This window comes from Lotus japonicus, chromosome 1 (assembly GCF_012489685.1).
Source record: "Lotus japonicus ecotype B-129 chromosome 1, LjGifu_v1.2".
NCBI classification, from domain to species: Eukaryota; Viridiplantae; Streptophyta; class Magnoliopsida; order Fabales; family Fabaceae; genus Lotus; species Lotus japonicus.
In genome coordinates, this window is record NC_080041.1 from 12,581,139 (window position 1) to 12,593,444 (window position 12,306).

General features: G+C 34.6%; 3 protein-coding genes across 6 annotated transcripts; all 3 read left to right on the top strand.

The window, feature by feature from the left end:
* The first annotated feature begins 178 nt into the window (after positions 1-178).
* LOC130727097 (uncharacterized) lies at positions 179-1,914 on the top strand. The gene is made up of 3 exons (XM_057578375.1): positions 179-668; positions 956-1,317; positions 1,375-1,914. Exons 1-3 carry the CDS (start codon positions 179-181, stop codon positions 1,912-1,914), a joined length of 1,392 nt encoding a protein of 463 aa, XP_057434358.1.
* Positions 1,915-6,872: 4,958 nt separating this feature from the next.
* Positions 6,873-8,833, top strand: LOC130733692 (uncharacterized). 4 transcript variants are annotated; one of them, XM_057585927.1, is made up of 5 exons: positions 6,873-7,352; positions 7,499-7,576; positions 7,671-7,796; positions 8,613-8,645; positions 8,794-8,833. In XM_057585927.1, exons 1-5 carry the CDS (start codon positions 7,290-7,292, stop codon positions 8,800-8,802), a joined length of 309 nt encoding a protein of 102 aa, XP_057441910.1. In that variant the 5' UTR covers positions 6,873-7,289; the 3' UTR covers positions 8,803-8,833. The 4 variants fall into 4 exon arrangements, with proteins under 4 accessions (XP_057441910.1, XP_057441913.1, XP_057441911.1 ...); XM_057585930.1 differs by having other exon boundaries at positions 6,874-7,352; positions 7,499-7,573; positions 7,664-8,833; XM_057585928.1 differs by having other exon boundaries at positions 6,874-7,352; positions 7,499-7,573; positions 7,671-8,833.
* Positions 8,834-8,939: 106 nt separating this feature from the next.
* On the top strand, positions 8,940-10,781 carry LOC130733693 (uncharacterized). Its single transcript, XM_057585931.1, has 8 exons — positions 8,940-9,067; positions 9,154-9,283; positions 9,373-9,527; positions 9,621-9,741; positions 9,888-10,064; positions 10,146-10,200; positions 10,281-10,316; positions 10,402-10,781. The coding sequence occupies exons 2-6, from the start codon at positions 9,197-9,199 to the stop codon at positions 10,170-10,172; spliced, it is 567 nt and encodes a 188-aa protein (XP_057441914.1). The 5' UTR covers positions 8,940-9,067; positions 9,154-9,196; the 3' UTR covers positions 10,173-10,200; positions 10,281-10,316; positions 10,402-10,781.
* The last annotated feature ends 1,525 nt before the right edge of the window (positions 10,782-12,306 follow it).

The following is a 12,306-nucleotide window of genomic DNA, read 5'->3' on the forward strand; positions in this document are numbered from 1 at the left end:
GACGGCTTGGCTGATTCTTCCAGGTCAAACTTGAAAGCAGCAGCTAGTGGCGAATTTGATGCTCTTTCAGCTCAAGCAAGTTGGAACTTAATCATTAAAATGACTGAAAGTGCAGTGAACTCCTACCAATGACCGCCGAAACAAAAGAGGTGTAGTGAAAATAGAAGCGTATGATAGGATGGTTGCTTCAAACAAGCAATTATCTCAACCAATGACAGCTATGCAACGACAATTCCAGGCAGCCAAGATATCTAATGTGGATAGTATCCATTGTGGAACATGCGGTGGTCCTCGTGCCAGTGAAGATTGCGGAGCAGATTTTGACGAGGAAGTCAAGGTTTTGGGCAATTCTCAAAATAATCCTTATTCCAACACCTACAATCCAGGGTGGAGGAATCAACCTAACTTTTCCTGGAGGGAACAGAACAACTCCAATCAAGGAGGAAATAATCAGAGGCAATATTCAAATCAGAGGTTTCAGTCTCAGAATTTAGGACCTCAACAAACTCATGATCAAGGCAGTGGCAGTGGGAAGAAAAGCTTAGAAGAGCTGATGGGGAATTTTATCAACAGATCAGAGACCAGTTTCAAAAATCATGAAGCTGCTATAAAAAATTTGGAGACTCAGATGAGACAGATGGCTAAGAAAATGTCAGAAAGGCCCCCAGGTATGTTTCCTTTATAAACTGTTATTAATTCTAAAGAAAATTGTTCTGCCATAACTCTTAGGAGTGGTGCTACATTGAGTGAGCCTAAACAGAAAATTGTAGAAAACAATAATGCCAATGATGAGTTTGTAGGAGATATTGAACCTTTAGGAGAGAATAATAAAGAACAGAAAGAAAAAGAAGAGAAAAAGAGAAAAGTAGAATTAGAAAACAAGTTTACAAAAGTTCCTTTCCCCACTAACATAACTTCAGAGAATTAGAAAATATGTTCAAAAAGTTGCGTGTAGAGCTCCCATTCTCTGAAGTTTTGGAAAAGATGCCTCAATATGCTAAATTGATGAAGGAGATACCCTCGAAGAAAAGGAGGTTGAGTGAAGAGAATGATACCATTGAGCTGACTGAGTGTAGCGCTATTCTACAAAGAAAGCTTCCACCCAAACGAAAGGATCTAGGTAGTTTCACTCTACCTGTTAATTTTGGGGCTTCAAAGGAAGTGAGAGCCTTATGTGATTTGGGGTCAAGCGTCAACTTAATGCCCCTATCAATGTTTGAGCGACTTAATGTTGGAGAACTGAAGCCGACAATGATGATGCTTCAATTAGCGGATCGCTCCATAGTGACTCCATGGGGAGTTGTTGGAGATGTGCTAGTAAGAGTAGGAGAGTTCGAGTTTCCGGTCGACTTCGTGATAATTGATGTGGATTAGGACTCTAAAATACCATTGATTTTGGGAAGGCCGTTCCTAGCCACTTCACAAGCAAAAATAAATGTGGGAAAAGGAACAATATCTTTAAGGGTAGCTGATGAGAAAATCACTTTCATCATCTTTGACCTGAAGCCAAAACCAGTTGAGAATAATGATATATTCTTGGTGAAGATGATGGAAGAGTGGAGTGATGAAAAGCTGAAGCAGTTCTTCCTTAAAGAAAAAGCTGGAGCAACAAATAAGAAGAAAAAGGAAGACGCGCAGAACGACCAAACTAAGGAAGTCTACTCAATGAGCATGGTTGTCAACTCTGAGCAGAAGGAGGAGATCGACTCAAAGCAAAAGGAGGAGAAGGTAAAAGGTGGGTGCTTCCAATGGAAGCCAAAGCGTAAGAAAGAAGAAAAATCTTCTATCCCTCTTAACTCTAAACTTAATGATTGTATTTTAGCTGTTGAGGTTGCATGCAAAAATCTAACTAAGGTGTTTGCTCAATTGAAAGATCCCGAAAGTGCAATGCACTTTGGGATAAACCCTGGATGACATTATGAGTCCAGGAAAGTCTAGCAAAGACTATAATATTGCGCTTCTTGGGAGACAACCTAAGTGATAGTTTTAGTTTTATTTCGTTGGTTATAATATCATTTTCATTTTGCTTCTAAGTTTTAATCATTTATTTTATTTGGTTTCGTACTGTTAGTTTTAATAAAAAAAATCCCTTAGTATGGGTTTTTATGATATTTTGAGGCTTAGTGTGTAGTAGAGTCTCATGCATTGCATAGGTTAGAGAGCTGAAAATTGGTTAAGTTTGGAAAATTCTGTTAAAATAAGGACTTTTAGTGGCGTTTCTGTCCACTCTATAGCAGCGAAACAATGAAACCGCTGCATTAGCTCGGAAAAGAAAAAAAATAGCTTACTGGATTTTGCAGCGCCAGATACGGCGCGGTTGCGCCGTTGTTGCCCAGCGCAAGTCTATTGCTGCAGTTCTACTGATTCCGCTGCTTTAGTCCCTGTTTTTAAGAGAAAACGTAATTTCCTGTTTTTTTACTCTGTTTTTTTAATTCCAGAAAATGAAAAAATAGAAAATTATTTTTAAAATCCAAATAAAAAAACGGTTTTTTTTTAATCATAAAAATTACTTTTTTTTTACATTATGTGAGATGCAATTATCTATGTATGGTATTTTTTATTTGTTTGTTTATGTTGCAAGGACTTAAGTGCTTACTTTGAAAAAGTTTGAACAAGGTTGGAGACCCTATTAGTTGATGAAGTCCTGGTACTATCAAGTGTTGCATCTACATGGAACAAACAAGGAAGTAATTCATAAACTACATTCCTTCTATTTTGCATGTTCATTTTGTGTTAGTATTAGTCTGCATTTCATTTTTTTTGAGTCTGTTTACCCTTATATGCTTGTGTTGTGCACCCTGTTACTTGCATATCTTAAGCGGTTTCACCCTTAATTTGGATGCTTGTTTTGTTTGTGAAAATTGCTGAAAATATGTTATTTGGGGTGATTCACATGTGGGGAACTGTTTGTGTTAAGGAAATTGGAGTTGGGTAGCTTTGGGAACCTGATTTGAGTTGCTTGGAAACACTGTTTTGAGTTCTGATTATGGGCACACTTACCCTTTTGTTTCTGAGTGCTGAGTGAATAATTCTGACATACTTGTACTTGCTTGATCCTGTCTTGATTTGCATCTCGGTTGAATATGTGCAGTTTTGTGATTCAGAGAGAGACTTTTAGGAATTTTTTTGTTTGCCTTCAGATTTTGCTTTCATGTTTCCCTTAGCGGCTCGTTTGAGCCTTAATTATTATTTCTTTGGTGTCTAGCTTTGGTGATTTGTTGTGTTGTTAAGTGATCCTACTTAAAAATTGGAAAGAGCTTAAATATTGTAGGCTTCTCTTCTCTAAAAAAATGAAGAAAATTGCAAAGTGAAAAATGAAAAATTTGAGGTGTGTGCCACGGAACAAAGGAAGGAAAATTATAAAATAAGTGAGTAAGGTTTTGGGGGTGGTCATCCCACTTTCTATATTCCCCAATCACTTCATTGCTTTGTTCCAAATGAAAAGAAAAAAAAAATTAAGAGAGAGAGCCTAAATGTGTTGAATTAATTGCTCTTGTGTGCTTCATGAAAAAATGATCACTTAACTAAATTGGGTAGCCCTTTGAGTTGTCAATTCTTTCAATTCCTTACCTACATTGCACACTTGACCACGTTACAACCCGATGAGGTCTCTCCTAATTGCTTTGCTGTCTTATTTGATTTTGAGTTGAAAGATAGTCAGGTTTGATGCACTATACTTGTTTGTTCATGAGCTGAGATGTGTGAGCTTATTTGTGTATGGACTCTTGACTTTGTTTTCCTGCTACTTGTAATTCTCACTTACTGAAGTTTATTCATTTTCTTATCTTAGCACTTGCATGAACTGCTGTGATGAACCCTATGTTTTTTGACTGAAAATTTGGCATCTGGTTTATGGGTGATTAGTTCTGTGCTTGAGGACAAGTTATTTGAATTTACGCTTGAGGACAAGCTGTCGTTGAGTATAGTGGTGTGTTGACCCAGGGATATAAGGGTATTTTTGTGGGTTTTTTTATTTTCTTTTTAATTTACTAGTGTATTTTTTACCCGTGCGATGCACGGGGAATATGTCTGTCGTATTTTATACGTGAATCAATACGTTGATTATTTAAAAAATAATAAACAAAAAGAAAAGATTTTTAGCAATACAATTTCCAGAACTAAACAAAACAAAGATACAATTCCTAACTTAATTAGGTGAAAGTGCAATAGTAATGTCATCAGGAATCACTCACTCTAATACAATTTCCAGAAGTCTTATGAGATGCATATCAAAGCAAACGTACAGCTTAAGATAAACTCTAAATAAACCATATACATCAAAGGTTTGTTCCAGTTTCAAACAACAGTATCTGGATCCACCCCTTTTGCGAAGATGAAGTTGTCCTAACTCCTACCTAGGTAACAACTGTGTCACAATGGCAAGCATAAGCTTTATAACAATCTATAGAGTAAAACATGGATGATGACAAATAATTGAACATACACAACCAATTTAAAGCAAAGAACTTCATATTTTAAGTGTTAAGAAGTTCTCATCAACAACTTCTTAAAATAATACTTGAGCAATGTTAAAACATTTCGATAAACTATTTTAAACCCAAAATACTACATCCATGAATTACTAATATTACTATGAGTGAATCCTGAAATATAGTATTATCTCCTCCTCCGATTGAAAGAAAAGGGTCTGAAACACTGCACCCTGAAATAAAGCTACCGGATTCTCTCAAGCCTGAATGCGGCGCCACGCCGACCGAAGCCGCCATCTTAAAACTTAACTGCCTTCCTTGTTATTTCACCAGCTGAAAACTCACTCACTTACCTCCTGCATCCTGGAATTAATAGAATCAAAATCAATTTTTTTTAAGCTTGTTACGTATTAATCACATATAGACATGGGAAAAGAAGAAAACTCAATCAATGCACAAAGTTAAAAGCAATTGAACAACAATACCATGGATTCTTAATTTGAATAGTTGGAATTCCCTTCAACTTCTCTAACATGTAGTAGTACCCATAACCACATAAGAGAGAAAAGAGGAAAAAATATGAACCACATAGAGAACAGAAAAGATATAGAACCTGAGCAATGAAGCATATATATCTCTTAACATTGAAGAAAAACCTTAACCACAAACAAAAAGAAAAACTAATTAGCATAAACAACGGATATCAACTTTCGTTTGGTATAATGCAATCGGAAAAAAAGGGAAAACGGAAAATACCTGGTTGGGTGGCGATGTGGCGGACGACGACGACAAATATCAACCATGAGACAAACATTGTTGCTCAAATTCTGCACATATTCAAGCCACAATTAGCACAAAGAGAACAACTACAGACCTACAACCTTTATTTATCAGACCTTTATTTGTTTAATGTGCTTTAGCATATATGTTTTAATGAGAAAGTTTCCACATGGATGAACATAAGCAAATAAGGTACCATAAAATTCTAATTCACAACACGTGAAAGCAAAAGAATCCCTAAGCCTAAATTGTATCGGTTGAATATTAATTAATTCAGAAATATGAGAATCATTTTTTCTCTCAACTTTTGTTGTTCTTCTCAACTTAGTTTCTGAAGAAATTGGTGGAGAAATTACAGAACTTTCTTCTAGGGTTGATTTTGATGTCAATGAAAGGAAGAGGCTTTCTATCCACCAAGAAATACTGCAAACTTATGATCAACTGAAGATTGATAGCAAGAATTTGAAAGAACCAAAAGAGAAAATCTTGAGGAATTGAACTCAACTCATTTGTTTAATGTGCTTTAGCATATATGTTTTAATGACAAAGTTTCCAGGTTAATTTTTATTATTATGAAATTTTACTTCTAAACATTGAAATTTATAGCATTATCTTTTGGAAATTCTATATCTGAGTAGTTCATTGAGGAACAGAATAAAAAGGGTAAATCAAGGAGTTGGCAGGGGTTATTTTTTATTTTTTTGAAACTCCTTAAGAAAAATAGTATAGGACTTTGGGAAAAAGCATAAAATTTGTATTATGTTTGATAAGTTGGGCAACAACAATTTTATTCACTTTGTGCACATTTGTTTGTACAGTCTAGGAGGAAGGGGGTGGTGCGGTTCCTAACGATTGCCAACTACATGGTGTTGAGTTTTTCACTACAAAATCAAATATTTGAATCGAACAATGAACAATGCAATTAGGGAAAAGGAGAAAACGGAAAATACCTGGTTGGGTGGCGACGTGGCGGATGACGACGGCGAATCGAGGGAGAGAAGAATGTGAGAAAGTTGAAGAGAGGGATTTGAGGGGAGGAGAAGAACGGAGCTGTTCGTTGGAGAAATGAGAAGATTCTGGAAAGAGAGGAGGAGGAAGAGAAGAGCTTTGACTTTGGTTTAGGTGAAGAAATCGGTTTCAAGATGTGCTATGGAAATAAATTTTAAGTGAAGAAAAATTTTATTTTTAGAGTATTAATTAAATTTTATGTTATTTTTATTTAATTTTCGGATTTTTATTTATTTAAGGATTTTTTGAGTTTTTATTGTGATTTGGTAGTTTTTATTAATTAATTTTTATTGAATTTTTTGTTTTTTATTTAATGTAGGTAAATCTTAGATAATCAGGGCAAATCTTTTAAAATTTTAATATTTTATGAAAAAAAAATTCAGATTTAAAATTACCTAAATAAATTTATTATTATTGATTTCATATGAGTTATGAAATTCAAAAAGGTATAAATATCTATCTATCTATCTATAACATATATAAAAGCAAAGTTTTGCAGCTTTAGGGGCAAAAAAGTCCTTCAGCAATTTATTCCAATAACTATGAAAGCTGGGCATGGATATTTTTGTAAAAACATCATTTTATTTCACTCATATTTGATCTCAGCCGTTCATTCATATCAGTTTCACTTCATCTTTCATTCAAAAGGGATTTGTTAAATTTGTGAAACCCTTTTCAGTTTCAACAAAATACAACGCTTCCCCTTTCACCTTACATTCTTCCTTTCTCCTTCTTCCCTCAGCCGTTTCACGAACTTGAAAAGGCAGACACATGGTTTCAAGTTCGTTTAAAACCTTCTCTCAGACACTGCCTCTGATTTCCAGCATCTCCTCGACACCCTTCCTCGCCCTTCCACCGCCGTCTGAAACACCTTCATCATCGGCTTCATCTGCGACCAGCCCACGTCTCTTTCCATGGTAACCCCTGTCGCAGGTGCCTTGGCCACTGGGATTGGGCCTTTGACGGGTGGTCAAGGAACTGGCTAGATGGCGGTTATGCAAACAAACGAAGACAAGGGATTTTTTGGAGGGTTCGAATCAAGTAGGGAAGGTGGTCTGCTTTGTTCCTTAAATGGTGATGGTGGCTGCTGGCTGGGTGCTCATACTCGATTTGGGTTTTCTTGCAAATTTTCAGGTTTGTTTCTCTTTCTCACGATTGTGATTCGTTCTTCCTCCAAGCATCCATTCGTTCCCTTTGTTTGTTTTCCCACTTCGTGATGGAGATGATTTTTGGCTGAGCAAGTTTGATTCAAATTGTTCACTGTGATTCCTGTTCTGCAGATTTGGTACACCTATGCTGGGATTATGGGGTTCCAGTTTGTGCATTGGTGTCGTTCTTCTACGTTGTTCTTGAATGTGGTATTGAATTTCCTTTCCCTCTCTCTCTCTCTCTGTTGTCCCTGAAAGGCCCAATTTTTTTTTGTCTCTGATGTTTGATTCCCTTAGTTTGTAGGCTGCTGTTATCTGGCTGATAATGGAATTAGGACTATCTAGGCCCAAATTTATTAATACAAGATTGTCTCAGCTTTTAAAAGAATATGATGAAGAACTGTGGCGCCATCTTGAGATCACTTCTAAAGTAAGACAATTTTTAATAGATATTCTATATTGTTAAAGTTATCCTTTTACTTTATGTTTGGAAATATCGGTAAACTGAATTATTCATTTGCTGATTGCGATATCTGCTGTTATGTAATTGTTCAAGGACTGTGCACTATTCTGTGCTGTATTACATTTGCTAAATAACTAAATTATAAATAGATAAATAAGTGTGACTCTTTCCTGTTTCATTTTTTTAGTGATGTGAGTATGACCTTCTCTATGTTAGAATTATTATTTTGGCCATTTGTTTTCTTCTATTTACAGTGTTTTATGTTTCTCCACTACTGCTAATGAAGTGATAGAGGCTTTAATTAGTCATTGTACTTTTTTAAGTGCATGCTTGCCTGATTATTCAACCATTATTTGCTTCTGGCTATTGAACAGTTTATCAAAAATGGCTATTAGATGAGGATCTCACAATTATAATTATACTATGGAGGGAGAATGAGCGAAACTTATAAGTTGGGCGAGGGAGGGAAAACTCTATTCTGGAAAACCATTGTTGGTTCTTTGGACCCAAAGCCTATTAAGCTCACGTGATTCTTTATCCATTATAATCAAATTCAGTTTCTGAAACCTCATCATTTTCTTAGTTTCAAAACTAGCTCAAATATGATTGCATTAGAACCGTTATTGTACTTACAATTTCTTGCCTCACTTTCACTTTCGCTAACAGCCCAATAGGTTCAAGTTTCTAATTAAACAGGCTTTGTGAAAGCTAACATGTTTACATGATGTGTAGATTATATGTCTAATTTGTCTTTTAATTTCAATGACTTTTCCTTCGCTCAAGCGAAACAAGCTGCTGGCAGCAATCCAGAAACAGGTAAATTAGCACCCTCAGATTTCAGTTTGATTTATACCTATGCAGCAGAAAAAAAAGAAAAGAAAAAAAAAGACAATGACAAGAATTTCATTTCATACTGAATGAGGAAATAGGACCACCCTTTATCTGACCGCAGCTTTGTGACCAGTGTCTGTAAGCAAGGTAAAAGAGTAGGAAGAAAGAAATGATTTAGCCAAATAAGACCTGACTTGAAGGTTATCAGCTCCAAGTACCAGTTACCATGTATAGAAATAGAGATGAGGTGGCAGGAGTAGTGACTACATTGGCTAAGTAGCATATGAAAGTGAATGTAGGTTGAGGAATTTGAAATTGTTAGGGGTCGTTGGGATTTCAAACTACTATCATGGTACAAAATTGCTAATCAACTCTGATGTCTATGACGCTATAGAATACAAGAAAAGGTTGGTGATTTTATATACCTGCTTTAATTATTATAAATGATCCACAAAAGGTATTTGACAAGATCATGTTTGATTATATAATACAGGTTGCAAAGTACTGATGTGTCTATTTCACAAGGAATTACCCAGATGCCATCCCAGATTAGACTTTCATTTGAGGAAGAAATTCTTGAAGCACCAAGGATGACAATATCAGATATCAGTTATTGCACTGAGGTATTGTTCTTCTATTATAATTTGCGGTGAATTTAAACATAAAATATTAAATAACTACTTTTTAAAAATATCTTTCCGTTATATTTCAGCCTTGCACTGTATCTATACTTGCTAAAGTCATTGAGATCAATTATGATAATGGATGGATGTACAACTCATGCTTTAAGTGCTTGAAGAAAGTAGAGGATGTTGGAAATAAATTTTATTGCTCCAAATGCTCTAAAATGGTGAAGTCTATCAAGAGGTTAAAAATTTATGGCTCCCAAATTTATAGAGAGAGACGTAGTTTATGGGGTTAGATTACAAATTTAAAAACATTTTTATTGCTTTTAAACAGGTATAAGGTCAATGTTTATGCCATTGATGACAGCGGTTCCGCATCTTTGGTATTATTTGACGGGTCTCTTTTGGCATTTATTGGAAAAAATGCTGAAGAATTACAAGCTGCTATGGATGAGGTAAATTTCCGTCTTATTTACAAGCAAGGAAAAAATGAAACAAGTAATTTGTTATAAAGTCTTTTAATGTTATGTTGTATTATTTTAAATTATTTAAAAAAAAAACTGCAATCGTGATATAGCTTTCCTTTGTGTGGACAACTTAGGCGGCTCATGGTCAGGGGTATCCAATTGAGCTGAATTCAATGATTGGTGAATTTTTTTTGCTGAATATTGATGTTACCCAAAAGAATATCGAGGATAATTGGCAAACTTATACAGTGAAGAAGTTGAGTCATGACCAAGCAATAATTTCCAAATACAGGCTTAAGCATAATATAGAGGTGACTAAAAATCCATTGCATAATATTTATCATGCGAATATATAATTTGTTCACATACTGTGCGTTGTTGTTTTACTTTAGGATGTTAACACAAAACAAAAACTGTGATGCCACACAGTCAGCTCATGATGACCAGGTACGAACTATGTTATCTAAATTTATGGAGAAAATATCAGGCTATTTTTATTGGTGTGGACTAATTATTCCTATTTGAAGGGAACACCTTCACAACAACCATATGATCTATCAAAGGTATGTAGAAATGACTCTTTAAATGCATATAATTCGTGTGACTATTTAATATTTACACAATGACTTTATAAAAAACCTTGCATAGGATTGTACGCCCAGAGTAAATGACCCTGGTGCTTCAACCGAAGTGCGTGGGAAGCGAGATTCTGATGTCGCAGACTTGGCTTCGCAAGATGAAGGCGAAAGGCTGCAAGCATCTGATGTGAAGAAAAAACTCAAGATGGCCACTGTTAAAGTGGAGCCAAATTCAAACTAAAACGCATTCTGTGTGTTGCGAGTGGTTTTTTATGCTCTATGTTTTTGTGGTTGCTTTTAGATATTGGATTTTCTGATTGGGTTTTGAGGATAGTTTCAAATTAATAAGTTGTTTGTTGGAGTTTTGTTTAAGTCTTTATGGTGAACATTTTTTTTATGGGCTCATGATCAGTACACGATTATCCCCATGCAACATATTTTTTTATATTCCATCTTTCTACTTTTTTGCTAAATATCATTTTATTTAAAAGGTCAACGAAATAACTTTTCAAAAAAAATCAATAAAACTAATAAATAATAAATTGATTATTCAAAAAAAATTGACAACATATAGATTACAGTATACATTTTTTAAAAACATTGCTTGCAATTTATATTACATTCAACTTGGGATCTGAAATAACAAGGTCAACATACATTAGTTTGGAAACTTTAGCACATTTTTAAAAAATATCGGGATTTATAGTTTTTTTTTTTTAAATAAATAACAACTCTTGGGACTGATTATAAGAGTTTAAAATATTTGATTGGTTGACAAAGTCAACAGACATTACACATGATAGTTTTTTAAGAGGAAACGTGGAGGAGTTTGGAAACTTTAGCACATTTTTTAAAAATATCGGGATTTATAGTTTTTAACAATAAAATATATAATGTGATATTGAAGATAGATGGTCTAGAGAGAAACTTCAGACATATCTTTAATAAAAATACAAAACCTGAGAGCAAACAGTCACAAATAATGGGACTAAGAAAAATAGAAAATTAAAGTAGTTCTTGGATGTCTATATTAATGCATAGATAGAATTGATTTAGTCCATCCACTCTTTCATCTCAATGGCTCCTCAAATTCACATGACAAAATAATTAGTATAATTATAAAACATAACTCAATATTAAAAATATAATTAATGAAAGAAAGGTAGGATAGGGGAGTGATTTAAAATATTGGAGCAACGTTGCAGAGAAAAAGTATAGATTTTGGTGCAATTGGTATGGAAGTAATTTAAATGTTTGTACAGAAGATAGGTTTTTTTGGTGAATTAAAAGGTAGCTGAATTTTTAAAAGTCTCATTCAGGAAAAATTATTATGATATCTTGAATTTGAAAACCTGGGGTGTTATTGCCAAAAATCTCGGAATATTGAAGGATCCGTTACAATTATCATTACAAAAAATTTCCTTGGGGTGTTTTTGAATTAAAAAATTTAACTAAGAGTAAATAGCGTTGCCGTTAACCCCTATCACGCAGTGGCTTTTTTGGTTCATATCGGCGGTAGGAACAGCCATGTCCGCCGGACTCATACGCTTCCCGATATGCTTCCTCGGCAGTGGTATCACGTGCGTGTTTTTTTTTTAACAAAAACTATTTTTAAATGTTGGATATTTCTGGACCATTGGATAAATCCAATGGCCAGAAAGGCTGCAGCAGAGAGATTGAGGGAAAAACTGCTGCAGAGAATCCATATCCGATTTTGAATGACCGTTACATAATTAATTGGTGAATAAAAAATGCAACGGCCTAAACCTGGGTATTTTTAAAATTCTCAAATTGAATATAAACCATTTAATTTAAAATAGCATTGTTTGTAAATTGTAACTGATTGCCAAATTAAAGGGATGCCTATTAATTGCATTCAATCCTAATATTCCAAACGGAAACTTTAGATTGGTTCCCTCTTAATAGCTTTCACTTTAATGCTGATAAAAATCCTTAATTAATAAGTTTTGGAAAA